Raw genomic sequence first — 24,841 nt, 5'->3', positions numbered from 1 at the left:
TACCTGTTCACCGTGGGGAGCTATATGCTGACAAGATAGCACTGATTCCCCTTTTGGTATGTGACAGAAGTAATCAGATGAGGACAAGGCTGTCACCTCTTAGAACTGCAAACTATACAGCTATGTGGTTGATGCATTGCAGTTGGAGGACTTAGGTTCTAGAACTGATTACCATTAGAGTATGTTATAGCAGTGTCAAAAAGCAGCTGGTGAAAGAACAGTCTCTTCAACAAATGGGGACAACTGGATACCCATATGCAAAAGAATGAAGTTGGGAGTCCTACCTCACATCATGTACAAAAACTAAATCAAAATGGATCAATGACCTAATTATAAGAGCTAAAACCATAAAACGCTTAGAAGAAAACAGGAGAAAATCTTCATGAGCTTGGATTTAGTAATGAACTTAGATATGACACCAAAAGCACAAGCAACAAAAAAATAATAGATAAAATGGACTCCATCAATATTAAAAACTTTTGTGCATCAAAGAACATCATCAAGAAAGTGAAAAGGGCTTCCCTGGTGGCGCAGTGGTTGAGAGTCCGCCTGCCGATGCAGGGGACGCGGGTTCGTGCCCCGGTCTGGGAAGATCCCACATGCCGTGGAGCGGCTGGGCCCGTGAGCTATGGCCGCTGAGCCTGCGCGTCCAGAGCCTGTGCTCTGCAACGGGAGAGGCCACAACAGTGAGAGGCCCGCATACCGCAAAAAAAAAAAAAAAAAAAGAAAGTGAAAAGACAACCCATAGAATGGAAGAAACTAGATCTAAGTCATGTATATAGTAAGAGTCTAGTATCCATAATATATAAAGAACTCTTACAACTCAATAACAAAAGACAAACAATCCAATTAAAAAGTGGGCATAGGGCTCACACAGATATTTTTCCAAAGAAGATATACAAATGGCCAAGCACAAGAAAAGATGCTCAACATCATTAATCATTAGGGAAACACAAAAACCACAATGAGGTACCACTTCTCATTTACCAGGAGAGCTATAATTTTTAAAACTAGGAAATAAACGTCGGTGAGGATGTAGAGAAATTGGAACCCTCATGCACTGTTGGTGGAAGTTTGGCAGATCCTCAAAAAATTAAATATAGAATTACCACATAACCCAATAGTTCCACTCTTATGTATAGATCCAGAAGAATTGAAAATCAGTACTCAAATAACAGGTACATGCATGTCCATGGCAGTACTATTCACAACAGCAAAAAGGTGGAAACATCCCAGGTATCCATCAACAGATGAATGAATAAACTGTGGTATATAAACGTCATATATTATGGTATATATAGAGATGCACCTCAAAAACTTTATACTAAGTGAAAACAGCAAGACACAAAAAGTCTAATTTTGGGAGGTGGTGGCTGCACACTATAAATGTACTAAATGCCATTGTTCATTTCAGAACGGCTAATTTTATGTTATATGATTTCACCTCAATATTTTTTTAAAGGTAGCAGGCTCCCTAGACCACATGTAATTAGTAGAGGTCACTGACTTGCTGTAAAGATATTGGAAAGTCTTTCTTTTCCTCATTAGTATATTAAATGGTATAAAATAAGAACACAACTCCATTCTTCAGTAGCCTTTCTGGGGAATATCCAATCCAGTCTTCTGGTTTCTTCTTCTGTTCCTCTGCTTGCCTTTGAACATTTCTCCTTTCGTTCAATACCCACTACTCAAGATAGAGGAGAAGAGTGAATAGTAAATGCATAAGCTACAATCTTGTTAACACCTCTGGCATAAAGAAAGCAATTGAAATGTATATGTTTTTAAAAAAAATCACTAAAAATGGGATTATGGGATTATCAGGGGTCTTAGTTTCATTTATCCATGCAACTTCATTATAGTTTGGAAAAGATAATAAAAGATTGGGCTACAAACATTTGTCTCAGAACTCTTGTGACAATTTTAACCAATCTTGTAAAAGTTTGGAATGCTTGGTATTCAGATTTTGCTGTACACTTTTATCCAAGTTCATTAGTTTCCTAGTGCGGCCATAACAAAGTACCTCAAACATAGTGCCTTAAAACATTAATTTCTTCTGAGTTTTAGAGGCTAGACATTTGAAATCAAGGTGTCAGCAGGGCCATGTTCCCTCTGAAGTCTCTAGGGAAGAATCCTTCCTTGCCTCCTTCAGCTCTGGTGGCCCCAGGCAGTTCTTGACTTGTGGCAGAATAATTCTGATCTATGCCTCCATCTTCACATGACTTGCTCGCTGTCTCTGTGTCTTCTCTTCTTATAAGGACACCTGTCATTGGATTTAGAGCTCACCCTAAATCCAGGATGATCTCATCTCAAGATCCTTACCTAATTCCATCTGCAGACTTTTTCCAAATAAGGTCACATCCTGACATTCTGGGTGCACATGAATTTTGGGAGGACACTATTCATCCCACTACTCTACGTAAGCAACCTAATTTTTTTTGACACAGTAATGTTTTTTAAAAATGCAAACTCAAATTTGGCTTGGTAAAATTAGAATAATTCTTCTGCAGAAAGCTTTATTAAAAAATAAATCTTGGGGCTTCCCTGGTGGTGCAGTGGTTAAGAATCCGCCTGCCAATGCAGGGGACACGGGTTCCAGCCCTGGTCTGGGAAGATCCCACGTGCCGCGGAGCAACTAAGCCCATTCGCCACATCTACTGAAGCCCGCGCACCTAGAACCTGTGCTCCGCAACAAGAGAAGCCACGGCAATAAGCCCACGCACTGCAACAAAGAGCAGCCCCCACTCGCCACAACTATAGAAAGTCCGAGCACAGCCATGAAGACCCAATGCAGCCAAAAATAAATAAATAAACGTAAAAAAAAAATAATCTTTAACCTTCAAACAAAAATAAATCAAATTAACAACAAAAAAATCAAATCCCTAGAATTGAGTCCTCCCTTTACTTACTAAAACTGATGTAAGTAAATAAGAAAAATGCCTTTTGACAGAAACAAAGCATGACAGACTGGTGCTATATTATTTACAAGTTCTTATTTACAAAAATAACTTCAGCTTTCTCATCATAATGACAATTCAATAAATCCTCTCTTAGAAGTCAGGGGCCTTGACACAATTTTTACTAAGAAAAACTTGCTTTTTAAATCTTTAAGCCATAATTTTTTTTAACATCTAATAATCAATTTTCTTAAAAATTTGGACAATGAAACTATAACTATCTTCAAAAATTTACAGTGAAATTTGTTACATAGTCAAGTATCAACTCCTAGTTGATATAAATATTATAATTATTTAATGTTCAGGTAATTTTATAAACAAATTACCAAATTACAAGACAATACTGATAGACCATACATTTCCCAAACTATAAGAACATATCCTACTTTATACAGTTTAACATCCAGGGGAAATTTTTCCTACATTAGCGAAAATTAATTTTATTATAAATTTTCAGGAATTCTTTCTAATGTACCAAGATACAATATGAAAAAGCAGAAGTTATTTTTATTTTTTATATAAACCTATGAACCTGATGTTAGACAATTCCTTTGGCAGAAAACATTTAATTATAAACAGGTCTTAAATACAATCCATAAGATCACGAAAAAGAAAGAAAAATAACAACCCTGTGTTTCTTATTAACACCAAAAATATCATCTCAGTACACAGATTCAATAACGTTTTTATACTATCAACAACCTGCAACACAAAATTCATTACAGTATGGCAAAAATAATTTTTAATTTAAAAGGGAGAAGAAACTTCTGGATGTATAAAATTTCACTGCTAAATGCCAATATACACTATATACATGTTGCATGTTATATCATTACAAAACTACATTAGGTGAACTTAAATGGCAGATCCCGATTTAGTGGGTGTGCAGTATTTATTCTACTTCAAAGCTTTATACAGAATTAAGCTTTTACAACTCAGATCACAATTATACATGAATTATTTACACAAACATTAAAATAACTTTATTAAATATTGTTTGGGGGGAAAAATAAGATTTTCCATATATATGCAAACATTAATTATTATTAAGAGCAGCTTTGTAAATGTATTTTATGTTTTGTTTTCTTTAAAGAATAGAAGATTCATTTCCAAAAAAGTAAGGTGCCATTTTAGAATTTTTTGTAAGTATATAATTGAATTCACATAGAAGGAAAATACTGGATAAAAAACAGAACAGAGACATGAAAGGTTAAGTTTCTTTCCAGTTACTTGTACCTGAAATAAGACAATGACAGAAATTGGGCTTTCAAATACTGCTTGTTTTTCCCTTTACATGTAGACCAAGTAGTACACCTAAGACTATTTTGTTCTAATATACAGTTTCTTTGAAAAAGGAACATACTTATAATCAAATTTCTGTAACTACATAAATGACAAAAATTTCCAGAGTACTGTCTTCAAACGGATTCTTGGTAGAAAGATTAAGGGCTTTCTTTAAAAAACAATATAGAAATCTTGCTTCCATGCAAGTTAACTTTTTTTTTTTGGCGGCCTGCGGGATCTTAGTTCCCCGAACCAGGGATCGAACCCGGGCCCCAGCAGTGAAAGCGCCGAGTCCTAACCACTGGACCACCAGAGAATTCCCACAAGTTAACTTTTTAAAAACAAAACTTATGTCCATTGTTTTTCCCCAGTCTAAATACCATATATCTGTAAGCATATGTATTTGCATGTTGTGTTATCTAAAAAGTTGGCAGATGATGCAGTAGTGTGCAAATTTTTAGGAAAGAAAACAATCCTTATTGGTTTACTACTGAACTCCTAAAGTATATGGAATCTGTTAGCACTATAAACTCACTTTAAAACATAGGCTTCAGGAAAACTGTCTTGATGGCTTCCCTATAAAGCCATTGCCTGTTATTATTCCACAGGCTCAGGATTACTTTTGAAAGGAATGGCCAAAATTTTCAACAGTCTGGCATACCAGTGGTACTCAAATCATCTCTTTAAAAGAACAACATCAATAAAAACACACATCATCCACACTTGGTATATATATCACATCAAATTATTAGGAATGTCTCATAGCTTAAATTCACATATACTCTGTAAAAAGGGAATGCAGCATCTCTGCACACCACACTACAGGAAAACAAAACAAAACAAACAAAAAAACTGACCATACCTTCATTAGAGAATGGCCAAAATCACTTGAAAAGGTCATTAGTGGCAATTCTAAATGCCAAGGAACCTTGTAGGAAAAGAAATCGTTTTTTTCCAGGGAATGGAAATGTTTTGTGGGGCATTCCTCAGCCCACTTGTTAGCATGACTGGGGGACTGGCTAAATGCTTTATCACACAACTGCATTTACATGGTCTTCACTGATAATAACAGAAAACATTTTTGTTCCTCCCAAAGTGCTCTTGCTTCCATAGACAATTATATGCTAATTACTACTCAACACACCACTGAGAGCAAAACTGACAGTACTGCAAACACAACTACAATTTAAGAAGCCAAAGGAAATATGCAGGGAAGCTAGCGTACACAAAAACATGTTTGCCTTTTAAAATAATGATGGGTGGGAAACTCTGAAAAAAAAATATGCAGACAAAAAATACTTAAACGTTTCAGTGCTCTCCCAATTACCATATTTTAGGGGTAAATGGTGGTTTCTTTGTATGCTCCTATGTCATGTTGTTTAGTGTCATAAGGCTACTTACTGGTTGTCCAGATTTGTGTAGAGAGATTTGAAAGTAAGAAAAAACTAACTGGAAGGAACCTGAAGCTGCCTCTCATCAAAAATTTGACCTCAAACAAGTTGGGACTGAAAAAACCTTTTATGGCCTGTTAGAGTAAAATACGTTTCTGAGCTTTATTCATGGGCCTTTTGAGCTGAGAAAAATTTTTTTTCTTCTTTTAATATTTTCAGAGTACAATCACAACGGTCAAGTAGTACACTTAGGAAGGCTTTCAAGAAAACGCTTGGTTTGTTTTTAAAGGAGAGGCTGCTGCTGAGGGTAATCTGTTTGCTGCTGTGCAACTGAATGAGCTGGAGCTGCCACTGCAAACCCTGCCGACCGCGGCAAACTGGAAGTAGTGCTCTGGTGAGATGACAGATCCACAGACATCCCCATTTGCTGCGTGTAAGCAGCTGCACCAGTAGCTGATTGAAGGTGAGAGTTCTGATTCATGTAAGTAGGATTGGAAACAGTGTCTTGTCCAGCACTACAAACAAAATTTTAAAAAGAAAACCATATTTACTTTACATTATCTAAGTTACGGTCAGAGATCAATCATCATGAGAAAATAAAAATGTCTTTTCCGTCTCTTTAAGTTTATATACCTCTACTATTCCGATTATGATTTAACTACTCCAGCTATCCAATACTGTTAATGTAATTTTTATATTTGGGAAGAAGAAAGTACTCAAAAAGAAATAAAATATAGGATTATACGGCCTATCTAATTCTGTTTTCTCCAAAATCTCTCACGGAAAACATTTAGAAATCTTTTGAGGAGATGCAGATTATTTCTGATGCTGGTGTCCTTGGCCAGCTGCAATGAGAACAAAACCCCGGCTCAAGTACACCCTCGGCCCATTTTCTCCCTTCCCTCTTCTCTCGATCAGCACAGAGGAGACCACTATTCCTCACCCACTCTTTATACTTTCCTTTGGTAGGGCACTTCCAAAGCTGCCCGGGATAGCTTAACCTGAATCCCTACATAAAAATAATAAAGGCAGGGAGAACATGTAATCCACAAAGTGTCCTGAATCTACCCTCAAAATAGTCCTGACCTATAGTTTACTTATTGACACTATACAAAAACAAAACAAAACCCCCAAAACCCCACTAAGTTGAAAAGTCACACCAAATCGCAGGACTTTCATTTGTTCCTGTAATTACTATAGCATATCTTTCAAAAGATATATAATTTTTAAATGCACCAAATACACTGCTTCAATATAGTAGGATTAATGTCTATACTCGTCCAAAAACAAGTATTGTCTATACTCATTTTTCTCTCTGTAATTCCTAGTGTCACCCAGGATAACAAAATTTTTACATTTTAACTTAATCAAACACCAATACCAACAGATTTATTTAATTTCCAGATAATGTCTAAAATTTATACACATGGAATTTAAGAGTGGGAAGAGACCTTACAAATCATTACACATGACTGTACTGAATAAACATTTTGTGTGGTTAAGCAAAGTTAACAGAAGGCAAGATTTAAACATGTTTTTCAGAATAGAAGTTAGTATGAAAACTTAGACTACAAATTCCACAGCTCAAACACACTTCTGTTTAAGAGTCAAAGTAACAAAAGTTTTCTGATTTTTAGGAGTACATGCTCCTAAAATATGTCTGGGACTACTTTACTAGGCTGATTAGAGCACCGTGCTAAGTATACCCTTACAGGACCCAAGTACAGGCTTGGGTCCTGTAAGGGACAGTTAGCTTTATTTTGTCCCGGGGACCCAGACCATAAGCCAGGTCTAGGCACCATCTCAGTATGGTTAACAAAGCTAAGACAGCACCATTCCGATTTCATGGGATCTTGAATGGGAAGTTCTACAACTTCATCTCAATAGCAAAAGAGGGCACTATTATTATAAAGAGAAGGGTCTAATTATTCTCATTCTGAAAATCTGTGAAAATTTAATGCATATAATTACAAAATTAACACAGCTCCCAAACACTTACCTTAAATATGGAGTTGGAGCAGGCTGTGTTGTCACTGAGGAATTCACATTTGGAGGCAGCGATCTCACTGGACCGATTTGATCTGGTCCTAGGCTGTAGCTTTGGGCAACAGTGACTTGGTGAATACTTTGACCCATATAGTTTGCACCATGTGGTTGAACTGGATATGTCTATTAACCAAAGAGAAAAAGTTGACTCACTGATCTCCCAAACAACTACCTAGCGATACATTTAAAAGTTTAAAAGACTTAAATGAAATAAAATGTTATACTTCTTTGGGGAGCAATCTGATTCTACCAATCTATCCACCCTAGTATAAAAAGTGGAGCGCTTCCAAATGACAGTGCCAAATCTATGGAAATTTATGATTTACTTGTTCTTTTATTTTGCAGGGGGTTGAAAGGAAGGGAGGTGGTGTACTTTTAAGGAGCACGTTGGAATCCACCCAGGTTGCCTATTACTAAGTAACGTGTCTTGCTGAAGAGCCACAGAAAACTATATACTCCCTTGAAGGGCAGCACAGTATCACTTCAAGTTACCATCAGAGAGATGACCTTCTTCACCCCCATCTCAGGTGACTTATTCAACTTCTTAAGAATGAAACTTAAAAGAGCAAGTTGAAGAATAAATGGTATCAAGGCAGAGTGCAGGCCCTCTCTGCCAATGCCTCCTTCATCCTGCCTGCAGGACAGATAGGACAAAAGGAAAGAAGAACTATGGGTAAAGGAGATGTACTCTTAAGAAATAGCAAAGGTCTAAGTCTCTGTGAATATTTATATGTGCCCTACTTAATTTCCAGGGTAACATACAGGATCTACCATCTGCTTACCAAATACAGCATCAAAACGATGCACGTTTAATAAATATCAATCACTCCAGTTTTAAACTGAGCTCATTTTAAAAATTAATTTTTATTGGAGTATAGTTGCTTTACAATGTTGTGTTAGTTTCTGCTGTACAGCAAATTGAATCAGTTATACATATATCCACCTGTTTTTAGATTCTATTCCCATATAGGTCATTACAGAGTTTTAAGTAGAGTTCCCTGTGCTATACAGTAGGTTCTTATTAGTTATCTATTTTATATATAGTAGTGTGTATATGTCAATCCCTATCTCCCAGTTTATCCCTCCCCTCCCCACCCCTTCCCCCTTGGTAACCATAAGTTTTAAACTAAGCTATTTTTAAAGCAAAGACCAATGACATGAAAATTTAGAATGCTAGAAATGCCAAATCAACTATGACATTAATAAGTACAATCATATTACCTCCTTAGCAGACACATAACAGCCCACTGACCACAGGCTGAGATGGTGGAAGCGGACCTCTTCTGCAGGTTAGGATTCCTGAGTGGCCTTCACAGATGCAATTAATGGTGTGTTACGCTAACTTTTTTTAGTACAAACTTTTTTTTTTCAAATTAGAATAGGAACTTTGAATATTTCAAATGCTGTTATGCACGAATAGTACAGATAGCATCATGTGAAGAATCAAACTAGACAGAAAGCTAGCTTTTTAAAGAAATGAGTTATGCTTAGCAAAACACAGGCTGTAAATAGTATGCAACTAAACAGAAAAACCTGACATAGGAATAATAAATAACCCTTTCCAGACACACAAAGAAGTAAATACAACACACAGTCCCATAACACAATGGCGCAAACATTTCTTTTTGTTCCGTGTTCATAGCAGCAGCAGATAACTCTTTGAAAACAGAAGCAATATTGAATAAACTCCAGCTGTCTTTTGCACCCAGAAATTCTTTCTATCCTCATATGTAATGACTCTTTCATCATTTTCAGAAGTTCAGGGCATGGCATATTTGATAAATGCATCTTGTCTGATGTGAGTTACCATGGTAACTATTCGTTTTTTTTACTTAACAATTATGTTGTGTCAAGTCATCTAGATTATGCATCCATATTCTATCTTTTCTCCTTGGTGTCTCCTTCACACACTCATTTACATACCAGTTTTTGTAAATTAATATGAAATTTGTTCATCCAAACTCATTCTGAATTCAACCACTAACTGGCTGAAATTTCAAAAAGGTTTCAGAATAATGGATATTGATAAATATAAATATTCAGTTCAGCTGGGAAACACAGAAAAGGTGTAAAGTTCCGGAAAAGATGGTGTTCACGAATGGCTCACGGAACCTGCATCTATATGCCTGCATCATATATGTTATGCATGCACAATTTAAGTTGTGCATCTAAGAAAATATAAAGCATGATCTGAGAACAAAATGAGTTCTTTAATGAAGCCTTTTAATAATCATGTAAGTCAAAGAAATCTTAACAGAAATTTAAAAGAAATGTTAAATTTTGCTTGCTGAGCAACAGGAACAGCATCAGTACCTCATCTGTAGAACTTGTGACATGCCAGGCACTGTCCTAAATCAAAGGATTTATACTTTATACTTACAAAAAGGATTTACAGTTACATAAAGGATTTATGCTTTATATTTACAAAAGCTTATGAAGAACAGAACTCCCCTCATATATTTAATGGTCTCTTCATTATGTTATAAATGAACTAAAATGTATTTGTGAAATAGTGTCTTTGTAATTGTCCTGGTGAACACTAATTGTTTAGCCAACATTTTTTGACAAAGATGAATTTTATAATGTTATTCAGAGACCATAGAAATTTTAATACTATGCTTTAAAGCTTTCTTTTTTTAAATTTAAAACTTTTCTTAAATTTTGAAAAATGTTCTCAAAAATGCTCACCTGCATTGGAACTCCAGCTGATGAAGGTGGGTAATGTGCTGGATGATGGATCTTTGAATAGACTGAATATACTGGTGCTTCATTCATCAACTTGTTATATAGTTCCAGAGCTTCCAAGACTTTTACATTCAACTCAGACAATTCTGAATGCTTCCTAACATAGAAGGGAAGCACTTTAATACTCTTCAAAGTTTTTAAGCATTTTAAGCATATTTTTAATTTTTAGCAACATAAAGTATTTTTAAAAATTTACCACATTTTCTACTCATATTTTAAAAGGTTCTTTATATATATGAATGTATATTCAAAAAGGGAAAATGGGAGGAGGAATTATTTAATTCATGTAATGTCTAGGCTGATATGACTTCATAATATTAGGGGAACTCCTTTCCACACCTCGTAAAATGCAATCAATTCATAATTTTGGTGCTAGGAGAATGTTGTTTCTTATGTTACAGGTCTCTGTTGGAAATTCAATTACAAAGAAGAGTAATTTCTAAATTTAGGAAGAGTCCAAGCCTTAATTAAAAAAATCTTAGTAGAAGAAAGTCCTCAGGCAAGGCCCAGAGCCTGCTATGAAATACAATATGACTGAGATAAAAGTATATTCACAAACAAAATCACACACATTTTCATTTGCTCATACTCATGAAAGGATTAACTAAAAAAAAAAAAAAAGAATAATTATCCTTGAAAATGCAAATGAAAACAATATAATGAACTAGTCTCTACTGCTTGTTTGCTGGTTTCTTCTGAAAAAATGAGTGAAACCAGGTCCAAATAAGAACATTTTCAAATTTGCATCTTCAAATCTGCCCAAGGAACTCCAATGCAAATCCTTTTGACTTGGTACAGTTTTGCCTGTTACCCTGGGAGTAATAAAGAACTCCCTTTGCAACTGACAAGTTCATAAAAGTTGAACGGCCACTTTATCTGGCCTAAAGCACCCACAAGTCTGTTTATTAAATGTAGCTTTTTAAATATGTACACAGAGAGACTCGAGAGACAAGAGGCAAACACAGGCAGCCAGACACAGGGCTCCCAAATACATGACCTGGATTGAGTCCTGTCAGGACTTGTCACCTTTCCTCTATCAGAGACTGTTATGTCTCAAACAAACAAAAAGTGCTGTTTCCTCTCTTGCATGTGTGACTGTATAAAGGAGGTCAAACTCTATTTTCAGAAATACCAGTTATAAATCATACAGGAAGCTCCAGAAATTAGTGTCCATGCTGACAAATTTGTGACTAAGAAGTAACCATAGGCAATTGGTCCACATAACCCAGTATACTGATGAATACCAGAAGAACATAGAAGGGCAGGATGACTGAGCACATTTGAGATCACCTTCCAGGATTTGAGACATAATACCAAAGAAACAAATTTTTACTAAACTGTGCCCAACACTATCCTGGGACAGAGAAATTAGGCAGAAGGTGTGGTCCTCTCCTTCAGAAAGACTGCAACTTACTAGGGAGACAAGGCTAAGTACCTGAAAAATAGCAAATGATGTAAGACAGCATACATTTGAATGCAAAATTAAATGAAATAGGTAGGGAACAGAAGAGTTTAGAGGAGGGGATTAATTTGACTGAAAAGGCTTTAGGGAGAAGCTGGGACTTAAGCTGGCACCTGAGGAAGGATGGAGAGGCCAAGCAAAAAAAGGAAGACTAAGTCAGGTCAGTGGGACAGTGTGAATTAAGGCAAGTGAAAGGAACGAGAAGGGTACACAAGGGAAGAATGAAGAGGGTAATTTGATTAAGGTGGTAGAAAACGGTTTTCGGAAGGTAGAAGGAAAGAACGTTAGAACAGCCTGGAACATAGTTAAGTTCAAGCTATGGATCTCTCTTCAATAACTCTATGTACACTTTTTTGGGGTTAATTTATATTGTTTACACAATATAATTTCCTAGTGTGATAAATGCTACCAAATTTCATTCTGTACAATGACAGACAGAAATGAAATGTAAAATTTTAAATTCTGACAGTAAAGTTGTTTTTCTTTTAAGGAAAAACAAACTGACAATGATCCATTCAAGGGAAGAAGCAATATTTTATTCATCTCTGAATGTTTGACAAAGGTAAATAGTCAATAAAAATTTGTTGCAGAACAGCAAGCATTTTCCAGAACAGGAGATGCATCTGCAGTTAGCGGGCATGGAATGGAAAATGCCAGCTGGCCCATTCAGGAACTGAAATTGAAGAGAGAACTGGTTAACAGGTGAGCTTTCACTCAAAAAATTAACTTGTATCAGAAAATATCACTCTAATTTTTAATTGTTCTAGACCTTTTTCTCGAAGATATTCTTTTTTATCAACAAAAATAAAATTATACTGTCATATCTTCGGTTTTTTTTCCATTATATAGCATGACATCTTTCCATGTCAATAGATATTTATCAGTGGTAATGCTTTTTATTGCAGAATGTATGGATGTAGAATACTTTTTAAACCAATTTCACATTGAAAGACATTTTAGAGCTTCCCCGGTGGCGCAGTGGTTAAGAATCCACCTCCAATGCAGGGGATACAGGTTCGAGCCCTGGTCCCGGAAGATCCCACATGCCGCGGAGCAACTAAGCCCCTGTGCCACAACTACTGAGCCTGCGCTCTAGAGTCCATGAGCCACAACTACCGAAGCCCGCGCGCCTAGAGCCCGTGCTCTGCAACAAGAGAAGCCACCGCAATGAGAAGCCTGAGCACTGCAACAAAGAGTAGCCCCTGCTCACTGCTACTAGAGAAAGTCCGCGCACAGCAACAAAGACCCAATGCAGCCAAAAATAAATAAATAAAAATTAAGGGGAAAAAAAAGAGATATTTTAGTTACTTTCAAGTTTGTTATAAATAACACTGTGAAGAACACTCTAAGAGGTAAATCTTTGCATATATCCCTATGTATTTAGTATTGCTGGGTTAAAAGATATAGACTATGTTTAGGCTCCAGAAAGGTTTATAATAATTGCACCCCTAACCACACCTAAGATAATACTATCTTTCTTTTTAATCTTTCCCATTTGATTATTCACTGACCATTAACATGCCTTCAATGAAACCAAAGTAACAGATGTATAGGTAGATATTCAATGCTTTCTCCAAAATAAGACCAATAAAATGTGATGAAACTGCTACCATCATTTCATTTACTGCGACAGGGATTTATTTTTCATTTCTGTAGAAAATACAACAAATTTACAAAAAAAAAGTCTCAGGGAACAAAGAATATAATCTTCAGTGACTAGAAAAAATCTTGCTGCTACTACTCTTCTCTGGTAAAGGCAGATAAGAAGTAAAGTAGTTCCTGTTCTTGTGCTGTTTTGTACACAAGTTCAGTAAACAGAAAGGGAGGATGGTGGAACACTAAAGCCTTCTTCCTTGTCTGCCGTTCACTATGGCTGCCCCCTCTGACTTCAGACAGAAAGCTCTGAGGAATAAGAGAAGGAGCAAAACTAAGTTAAAAGTTCAAAACCCTGACAGTCCGTCTTGCAGGGCTACTATTTCTAAGGAAGTGTAAGACTAGATGGGATAATGAAATTAAAAGGACAACAGAGATACAGAAATACAGGGAACAAAAAATGAGAACAGAAGGTATATACACTGGATTTAGAGTCACAAACACATAGGAAATTTCATTTGAAAGTTTTACAAATACTACTTCTCATTATATAACAAAACAATGCTTGCCTAAGATCCCTATTCCCATTTTTGTGCTTTATTCTTCACAACTCATTATCTCTCAACTCCAGCCCAAGTAGGAAAAGGAAGACTGGCACTGTAAGAGCTGGAGTCTATCATTCTGCATGTAATATATTGCCATGAAAAAAACTGCACCAAAATCAAAAGTACCATTCTGCTATTAGTTTGTAAGAGTTTTGGAAACTGAGAAACAATTTCAAAAGATTGGAACAGTTCCACAAAAACTCCCTAGCTTAAAGTTCTGCCAAAAACAAGTAAACTTAGGAAAACTATATTTGTTATTTCCTGCATGAAGAATCTCACCTATCGATCTCTTCAAGTTTTTCATCTATCATTGGACCCATCCGTTGGCAGATATCTGTAAATACAAAAATATTTTAAAATCTTGAAACTAAAAACAAGTTTAAGTCAATTTCAACAATTTTGAACAACAGAGCACCATATGCAACACCATGCAAAATACAAAGAGAACTAAGTTTATGCTAGAGAAGGGACTATAAAAGACCAAATTTAATACTATTCAGCACCAACATTAATATCATGTGACCAAGGCAAAGTCAAAATCAGAACAGAAATCCCACCATGTTCTCTGGAAGTACTAAGTTTGCAGACTGAAATTTGGAGTTACCTCAAAAATCTTAAAAATACCTAGAAAACTATTATTAGCTAAAGTAAAAGGAATTTGAGTCACAGTGTATAAAATATGTAATTAAGTACAGATTAGATATGAACATTTTTCATTTATTTAAGCCATTTCAAAATAAAACATTTTATATATCTCCAAATGTAAACACTGATACAATAGCACAATATTATATATTCATAACCAGGCTTTCTTCCATAAAAAAATTTAATAACATTTATCCATTTATCACAGAGATTTTTCTCCCAATGGATTAAAAAAGGCATAAAGACATTTGTTTTAATTGTTTCAGATTTCTTAGAGACTAAAAAGACACATCAGCATGCATCAAATAACTGCATTACAAAGTTAACACAGATCATGTATAATTTTGACATTTAAAATTATGACACAAGAGAATTAAAAGAGGAATAAGAGTTTTGAACATTTTGACTCAATTAATATGCTGTTATTTCTAATTCTGTCCTTTTTTGGACTGCAAATTTCACTAGTGATATTACAGAAAAGCAAAGACTTCTTCACTGGACAGGATAGGCAGTTTTATAGCAACATCTTCTAAGTAATATGTTTACTCATTTACTACACCAGTCTATTTCCCACCAGAGATGTCTAAACTCTGGAAGCAACCCAAGGCAGAAGAAATTTAAGACATTATAAATAGCTAAAACATTAAATGACATTAATCCCTAATATTCACCTTCTAAGTCCAAGAGGTCTTGGGAGTCTGGTTTTGAATCTGTTGGATCTATACTCTGCAGTACTTGCAGGGCTCTATCCATCTTATCCTAAAAAAGTAACAGGACACTTTACAAAGAGTTTTAATTTCAATGATAATAAAAATTACTCTTTCCAAGTGTTCTCAAGGATAATACATTTTAAGTCTCAACAGTTTAACCATTAAACAAAAGAAGGATCCTACCTCATCTATGTAAACAGGCTCAGGCTCTGATTTCTTAATTTCCTCCTCTTCATCATCAATTACATTCAATTTGTCCACAGCTGCTATGGAAACAAAGTAAACTTTAAGTTCCTTAGTATTTACTTTGGTATTTTAGTCATTAATTTATAAGTAGCCTGTGATTATCCATAAGAAAATGGAAACCCTTTAAATAATCATCACATTTCATAATCGATATAAATTATTACATATGTTCACTCATTCATGCCACAACCATTTATTTAGCCCTTACTACGTGCCAGGCATTGTTCTAGGCATTGGAAATACACCAATGAATAAAGCAGATAAGAATCCCTGCCCTGATGGAACTTACATTATAGAGGAACAAGTAAGCAATTCATGGGAACTGTCATTACAGACACTTTCCTGAGAACTGAGTGTTATCACTAGGGTGAATATATATATATGAGAGAGTAGACAGAGTATTATCTAATTAGCTAATTTCAGAGTTAAATCTATGAACTCCTTCTACACTCTTTCCTTGCTATAAAAAATTATTTTCTATATGTACAAAAAAATAGACTTGATTTCAACCTAACTTTGATAACGGTTAAAGCAACACAAAACAAAAACTTTTCCTAGGAAAAAGAAGGCTGAAAAATAACTTACAAACATACATATACAAAAAACTATTTAAATGCTCACTGGAGTACTGCTATAATGTACTATATTTTAATAAAGTAAATTTTAGTAAAAAAAATTATAATCAAAATTTATATAACCAAAGAACTTATAAGTCCCAACAGTTATTTCAAATATTTGGCTAACTTTCAAATATGCCCTAAGGAGCAGAGCTCAGCATAACATGAGGACTTACTGAAAACCCCAAATATTTTTTCCTTTTAAAACTGCAGCTCAATCTCTCTAGCCTATGCCAAGGGGAAATCACCATAGTATAGGATTCCCTGAGCGTGGTCTATCAAGTTATTAAAACTAGTGTCTCCAATTTTCATACCTACTTAGAGAGTCAGACTAGAGGAATAAAAAGTATAAATAGTGGCAGAGTACTCAGTATTCATCTCTCTACACTTCATTTTAATTGAATGCATCACCCCACCCATACAAAGATGATGTTACACACAGTGCAGAGAGCTTTCAATTTAAGTTCTTTCTCTAGAACTATAAGCATTAGAAGCAGTATGTCCAGCAGTGAGTCAGTTAGTACAAGTACATTCTAATGGCAGACTGGCTGACTTTAGTATCCTGGCTGTCACCTACTAGCCACATAACCTCAGCATCAGTTTCCTTATCTGTAAAATGAGGTAACAAAAGTACCTACCTCACAGACTTATGAACATTAAACGAAATAGTGCAAGCAAAAGATTTGGCTTAACACCTGACAAATGAGTGCTTAAACACCACTGAGCAATTCTATTTTTGATCCTCACCATCATCAGTGTTATCATCAGCTATTCTTTACACCCAGCTCCCCCCAACTCCCTGCCTGCCTAACAAATGGAAGCTTTCCCTGTATGGTTGGCAGCAGCTGAGGGGAACGGTCTATGGCTGCAAAACTGAGTGAAGTTCAAAAGATCTGAACTAGGGACCTACTGCCTTGATTACATGACTTTGTTATTGTTCTGAGTTCGCTAGGATCAAATCAAGCTGAGGAAAAGTCTAAAACTTAGGCGTACTCCTAACCCCTGTAATCACACTCAGCACTTGTCAACCAGTTCTCCCAACCACCACCCCACCCCCGGCCCGCTTTGATACTGTGCTTCAGCGATGAATAAAACAAATATTTGTTTGTACTGAACAAACACATACTGCCTCTTAAAACTATAATTACATTGATTTAAATATTTACATGGTCAAGCACAGCTTATTTTATGCCTTAATTGTACCTCTGTACATTAGCTCTCAAAGGATTTAAAATATAACGATAAGGAAATAACTCTTGGAATTGACCTGGGATAAGTTAATGCCTTAATTTGGTAAGCAGTATGTTAAACTGTACTGCTTATAAATAAATGATTTAAAACAAGAGTTAAATGCCAATCTACTTTATATTTCAAACTGAACCACAAAATTCAAGTTTAAAAAAACTTCAATAGATTTAACCTTCCCTCAGACTTAACTTACCTGCCTCAGGTTCTATGTTTAAATTAGTGGTTACAAAATTAGATGGGAAGAGTCCTATTCCTCTGTGATTTTCTCCTTTCCACCAATTGGCATCACTGAAAATACAGTACAAAAATGTCACTTGTTACTCTACATTTCAGTACACTAATGTCAAAAGTAATTAAGATAAAAATTAAATTTAGCCTACTTTGAAAATACCAGCTCAAATCCCACTATATTTAAATGTAGTTCTTCTTAAACTTAATAGGAACTATAAAAAAGCACAAATAAAACAAAACATCCATACTCCCATACTTAAATTTAGAACCAATCAGCAACTGGTCATATTTGATTCTGGGCCTTAAAAAAAATCAAAACATTATAAATAACACTGAAGTTTCCTTTATCAACATCCCCAAGTCCCAAACTCACATCCATCTTTCATACCACCACTATCAAGTTGGTATGTCACCTTCCTTCAAGTGTATTTATTATTCTTTTACTATATCTATATAGTAAACTCTATAGATATAAATATCTATACAGCAAACTCTATAGATATAAATATCTATATAGTAAACTCTATAGATATAAATATCTATATATCTATAGATATCTATATACCTATAGATATCTATAGTCAGCTCTATAGATATAAATACTAGTCATTATAGATCTTTTAAATTTTATGTCAATACTTTCAGCTCTTGCTTATTCCTTTCAAAGATCCATCACACAAACATGGCATATTTGATTTATCCATCCCCATACAGGCGGACATTTAGGTTATTTCCAGTCTTTCACCCTTATGAGGATTGGGGCAATAATCATTCTAGATTTAGGGCGTACATGCAACAATTCTCTAGCTTATTCACAGACATGCACTTGCAGGGCCACAGAACACGTTACTAGTATTGCCAAATGTTCCCTAAAGTGGTTGTGGCAATTCACCATCCTCCTTTCCCTCAGCAGTGTGTGAGAATGTCATTTCTGCTCACACATGTTAACTGTCCAATCAACACATGATGTCACACAGGAGAAATCATCTCTCACTGCTGTGCTCTTCTGAGCATCCAAAATGCCTCTTCTGTAAACTGCTCGTTCATACCTTCTGTGCACTTTTCGTTTTCCACTGGGTCATTTGTCTCTTTTCATGGATATGTAGGAGTTCTGTACATATTCTGATTAGCATTTGTCTGTCTGCATTATGCAAATACCTTCTCTCAAACTGTCACTGTCTTTTAACATATGCTTACAGTTTTCTTTTATTGCATGTTGTTTTCTGTTTCTATAATCAAATTTAGCAACCTTTTATGGTTTACACTTTTTAATTTTTTTTTATTTTTTAAAATATTTATCTGGTTGTGCTGGGTCTTAGTTGCAGCAGGCGGGCTCCTTAGTTGCAGCACGTGGGCTCCTTTAGTTGCGACACATGGGCTCCTCAGTTGCGGCAGGTGGGCTCCTTAGTTGTGGCATGTGAACTCTTTATTTGCGGCATGCATGTGGTATCTAGTTCCCTGACCAGGGATCAAATCCCTGCATTGGGACCATGAAGTCTTATCCACTGCACCACCAGGGAAGTCCCTACACTTTTTTAAAAAAGAAATCTTTCTCTATCCTTGAACTCCTATTCTCCTATATATTTGTTTAATAGTTTCAGGTTTTCCTTTATATCCCTCTCCCACGTTTAGTTCTTTAATTTGTTTGGCATGAAATTTTATGTACTGTGTGAAGCTGAATCAAATTTTATTTACACTGCATAAAAAACCATTCATCCCAGCAAAATTTACTTAATAGTACACCAATTTTTCTACTGATTTATGATAGCCTATCTTTCAAACAGCAAGCTGCTATCTTTCATGAGCCTATCTTTGGATTCCATCCTGTTGCAACAGTCTATGTATTTATTTACTACAGCTTGTTAATATGCCTTGATACTTGGCAGGGAAAGTACCTTCTCTATGTTACTGTATACCTTCACAATTCCATATTAATGTTAAAATTAAAATGTTTTCAAGTTCTCTAAAAAAAAAGTCTTATTGGGCTTTTAATTGGAAATGCACTGTTTATGCATTAACATTGGAAAAATTAGATCTTTACAATATTAAGGTTTCTTCACCATAAACATGGTATCTCTCTCCATTTATATTTACATAAATATATTACATATATTTATATTCCTTTGTATCTTTCAAAGAATTTTATAATTTTTTCCATAAAGTCCTTATGTACCTTTGTTAGGTTTATTTATTCCTCAATCATTTATAATTTTTGTGACTATAGAGAATGACATTTTTTTCTACATTTTCTAAATAGTTGTGATTAAAGCATACCACTGATTTTTGTATACTGAGCTTATATCCAACAACCTGATGAACTCTTATCAGTTTTAACAGTTTGATCATTGATTCTCTTGGACCTTGTAAATGGACAGCCACAGAAACTGGAAATGATAATTTTGTCTATTCCTTTCCAAACACCTGAAATAGACCCCCTGGATAAGCCTTCTTTCCTAGATGCTTGTACCAGGTGTGATTCTGCTTTCTTCTGGACCCCAATGTTACCTCTTACGGCATTCACAACCTGCATCCCACCTAATTACCTCTAACTTTAACTCCCTTACTTTATTCTAGGTTTCATGAAGAAAGAACTGTGCCCTCGGTCACTTTTTTATTATAAACACAGCTTATTTACATAACATTTTCTCAATAAATATTTACTGTAGCAAAGTAAAACGATTTTGTGTATCTACCCATTTAAAAATATACTAATGTATCCTTACTAAGTTATTTATAATGGATACCAAATACATTTGCAATCTCTCTTCATAGCAACAAGCTATTAGGTCTCACTCTTGCTAAATTTCATCATTTTCTTTTAAAAGCAAAGTAAAATAGACTTAGGCCCAATACAGACAGATCTATTCTTTATTACAACTTTAAGTGATAGAGAAATTGTGAGGGAGAGGCAGTAGCAGATTAAGAATTGCGGAGGAGCTGAGTATAGTTTTTGGTTGCACTGATCAAAGGTAATATAACTATATCTCTTCCTAAAGTTTTTTTTTGCCAGTAATTTTAGTACATACAACTCCTAACGTAAATGCATTCAGATGACTGAATATTTCTGTTTCCCAATTGTGATAATAAACAATATTATTTAATACATTTTTAATCCAAGATCTAAAGAATACTTTATTACCAAATTTAACAAAAGAATAAGAAACTCACACTACCCAGTCTAGTTTGAGAAAAAAATAACTAAGGTAGAAAAGGTTCTAGTATGATTTAAATACACCAAAGTCAAAAGCTGAATATCCAGCATTCTAAATTAAGGGTATTATACTTAATAACTTCAAAATATTCCAGAAATATTTAAAACATACCTGTCATCCAAAACAATAATAATTTCACCATGTTTAAAGGTGAGTTCATTGTCCTCCACAGCTTCAAAATCATATAAAGCTCTCACTTTCCTTGCAACTTTATTATTTGATGGAATTTCTGCAGATGGATATAAAGATTTTGTCTCTGTGTGCTGCTGCTTCTGCTCTTGCAATGATAATTCAATAGCTAGTTTGAAAAATTAAAATACAAAAAACAAGACAGCCAGAATTAATTCTTATTTTTTAAAACTTTAATAAGAAATATTACATAATATACTATTTAATAAGAATAAATCAAGTGAATATCTTATTTGTCCAGTTGAACGCTAAACAATTAGCTTTTGTGGGGGCAGGAAGGGGAGAGGGGACAGGGCAGAGAACCATGACATTTTTTAAAATAAGTTTTTGCTCATTCCTTATTATCACAGTCTGTCATATATAGCAGCTATTATTTTTACAGCAAACAGATTGTGACATTATAATATGGGTAGCTTTCCATATAGGACAAGTCATGAACATATTTCTGTGCTTGACTCATAACTTTGGCATTAAAGAAAAGGTGAAATGTAATCTCGTCAAAGGTAGGACATTAAATACGTGTTACTGACAACGCTTATGAGTTCAATTAATCTTATATCTCGTCAATTGTTTCTCTTACTTTTCAGACTCCACTAGTTTTTAGATTAGCAACACTAAATTACACGTGCATGATCCTTTATTTACCTTTAGCTATATCTTCATCTTCTTTGTTTTTGTTCAATGACGTACCGTCCTTGGCAGCAACTGAGACAGTCTGTAATGTATGAGTAAAATGAACACAACTACCTTTTCAAGGAAAACACAAGCTCTATGATTATTCGCTCATGCTAATTAAAAAGTTAATTAAGTTCCACTTAAAAGTGAAGGTCTTTGTGATAATATTAAGTAGTTGTTTTCAAGCACTAAAACAGAACATCAGAATTTTCAAGAAAACATTAAAAAATCACAAAGGGCACGAACCAGCTTACATTTTGCATAAACCTTAGTATCTGACACTGAACCTGGCATACAGAAAGTACTTAAATATGAATCTTTCCTGATTGCACTTCCTGATCTCAGTGGTCCAAGGTCTCTCATTCAGTGAGAGGTGCTATACTGCTAGAGGCACAGGGCTATGCGAGCAGTAGAAGCAAGAAGCCATGATAATGACTGAAGAGAAGAGGAGGGAGGACGCAGACAAAAGGTGCAGCTCTAGGCATACACGTTAAGCCCCCTTTTACTACTCATTGTGTTTGAATGGTGGTGGCTCTTCAGGCATAGCAGAGGACTAAGGAAGGTCATGGTTAAAGTTAAAGGCATGGAAGACAGAGATAGATGTCCAGGATTCTGAACCATCAACCAGTTCTTTAACACAGATTTTTGAGAATGACCTGCAGAAAGGACAGAGCAGGAAAATGCTAGACTTTTGTTACTTATAAGGTTTTTATCTCAAAATTCTACCTTGAACCCTTAGGCCTGGTCAGCTATAAAGGTTCTTTTTGTGTCTTCAGTCTACAGTCCAAAATTTAAAAAAAATATACAGTACTTCTCTTAGTCTCTTTGCCTAGCCCACATCCTGGAAAAGAAGAGGCACTGAGAGCAAAAGCCAAGACACAGTGTTTTTCTCCCACAGACTAAAAAAAACAACCTACTCTGTGACTCATCATCCCTGCTCCCACCCCTGTCCTACTAAAGCTACCCCCTACATCCCCAAATAAATTTCTCATCTTATAGTTCACCCCATCTTATATGTAAACTACACTATTCACTCCAGGCATATTCATTCTTCAACAAACAGGTCTTGAGCTTTCTCAAGTCCATGAACTGGTTCATGTCATTCCTTCCTCGATGACCTCTTTACTCCTCTCTACATACTGAAATACATTCCAGCCTAAAAATTCTACTCTTCACCTTCTTCACCATCCCAATCTGTAGTTAACCTCTCCCTCCTGGCATCTAGCTTGTGTATCCCTCATCCATATTTGTCAATTATAACTAGTTATTTTTCACATGTATATAGTTACCCTCCATATTGACTATAAATTTCTTGAACATAAGGACTCTCTCACACATCTATGCCTTTTGCATGACTCTACATTCAGAGTAGCATTAAACAGATTATTTATGGATGATTCACTTCTCAAAGTTCTCATTTGTAGAAGTAATTCACTTGACAATTACAATGTCTACTCAATATAAGGCACTATGCTACACAGACTCATGTAGAGTGCAGGTGAGCAATGATGACTAAGATAAACCTTTCCAGCTTTTACCCAAGGTATATATCTTCGAAATAGTATAGGGTCAACCATGAGTCTGAATGATCTCTTACCTGAGAACCTGCTGAAGGAAAAGTAATTCCTTCTTCTTTCATAGATTTAATAGTTGCAGATATCAGACTAAACTGAGGGTCCTTCTGAAATTCTTCTGACCACTCCACCATTAAAGATTTCAGTTTTTCACATACTTTAGGATGAGCCTTTTAAAGAAAGGCAAAGAAAAAAATTGTTAAAATAAGTACTTGAATTATTTAACAAAGAGAATTACCACCAAAATTCTCTAATTTTATGAACATCAACAAAAGTCTAGCAATCCTTAGCCTAAATGAGCACTTGATAAATGCTTATTTACATTTTAATATACAGTTGTTTCTTGGAAAATTACTTTTTTTTTTTTTTTTTGGTGGTATGCGGGCTTCTCACTGTTGTGGCCTCTCCCGTTGCAGAGCACAGGCTCCGGACGCGCAGGCTCAGTGGCCATGGCTCACAGGCCTAGCCACTCCGCGGCATGTGGGATCTTCCCGGACCGGGGCACGAAACCGTGTCCCCTGCATCAGCAGGCGGACTCTCAACCACTGCGCCACCAGGGAAGCCCAGAAAATTACCCTTTTTGAACATCAACGTTTATGCCTTATACAATGACAATGAATCTATTATATTCAGAGGTTATTTCTTTTATGTTTTCTTAATATTCTCAATATTAGATTAAGCTTTTCATATCAACTAAACTAAAATTCTGATATTTTTGCCACTAATAGCTTGAGAATAGTGCTTCAGAGCTTCTAACAGAAATAAATTAATAACAACCCCATCAAGAAGACCCTCTCCACCCTGCTCTAAAATAAAGGGCCCCTTTGCTCACCATCTCTAATGGGAATCAGGACAGAATGGTAGCTAGTTTGGACTCTGAAGTCACAGAAACCTGAATATGAACATCAACTATGCCACTTAGTAGCTGCATAACCTTAGACAAGTTACTTAACTTCTCTTAAGTCTGTTTCTGCATCTATAAAATAGGAATGATAAGGGAATCTAACTTCTAAGGGTTGTTAAGAGCTTTAAAAAAGGTAGCATACATAAAATGCTTAAAGCAGTGACTGCTAACCCTCAATAAAGATCAGCTATTATCACTAATATATATGATTTGGGGAGGAAAACAGTTTTTGGTGCTACAAATGCAAACAACAAATTTTAGAACAGAAAGTTTTTTTCATTTCAAATCTATTTAAAATGATTTCCCTTACTATACAACTCTATTAATGCTTTATATAGTTAAAATAACACAGCATATATATTTTTTAATGACAAATTTCTTCTCTTTTTAAAATTTACCTTATTTTTTATCACAGCACGTACTTCTGTTGCAAAATCACGGGAACATACTTCTAAATGAAATATCTTTCCACAGTTTGCCACACAAGCCCCAAGAAGCTATTAATTAAAA

General features: G+C 35.3%; 1 protein-coding gene across 4 annotated transcripts in view; it reads right to left on the bottom strand.

Annotated features, from left to right (window-relative positions):
• Positions 1–3,441: 3,441 nt before the first annotated feature.
• STAM2 (signal transducing adaptor molecule 2) overlaps positions 3,442–24,841 on the bottom strand; it is a 51,127-nt gene continuing 29,727 nt past the window's right edge. For 3 of the 4 annotated variants that reach the window (XM_022569722.3, XM_089916821.1, XM_022569724.3), the window contains 11 exons: positions 24,730–24,828; positions 23,451–23,597; positions 21,824–21,893; positions 21,101–21,287; positions 17,740–17,834; positions 15,619–15,701; positions 15,397–15,484; positions 14,360–14,414; positions 10,364–10,517; positions 7,629–7,798; positions 3,442–6,144 (listed from right to left, as the gene is read on the bottom strand). In XM_022569722.3, coding sequence (XP_022425430.2) covers positions 5,913–6,144; positions 7,629–7,798; positions 10,364–10,517; positions 14,360–14,414; positions 15,397–15,484; positions 15,619–15,701; positions 17,740–17,834; positions 21,101–21,287; positions 21,824–21,893; positions 23,451–23,597; positions 24,730–24,828 — 1,380 coding nt within the window. In that variant the 3' untranslated portion in view covers positions 3,442–5,912. The remainder of the gene's footprint in view (positions 6,145–7,628; positions 7,799–10,363; positions 10,518–14,359; positions 14,415–15,396; positions 15,485–15,618; positions 15,702–17,739; positions 17,835–21,100; positions 21,288–21,823; positions 21,894–23,450; positions 23,598–24,729; positions 24,829–24,841) is intronic. The other variant, XM_022569723.3, reaches the window with a different exon arrangement.

Source organism: Delphinapterus leucas, chromosome 8, assembly GCF_059928025.1.
Source record: "Delphinapterus leucas isolate spDelLeu-1000000601 "Yukka" chromosome 8, BTC_Dleu_Yukka2, whole genome shotgun sequence".
NCBI lineage: Eukaryota > Metazoa > Chordata > Mammalia > Artiodactyla > Monodontidae > Delphinapterus > Delphinapterus leucas.
Note: the sequence above shows the minus strand (reverse complement) of the source record. Positions and strands in the feature narration are given on the sequence as shown.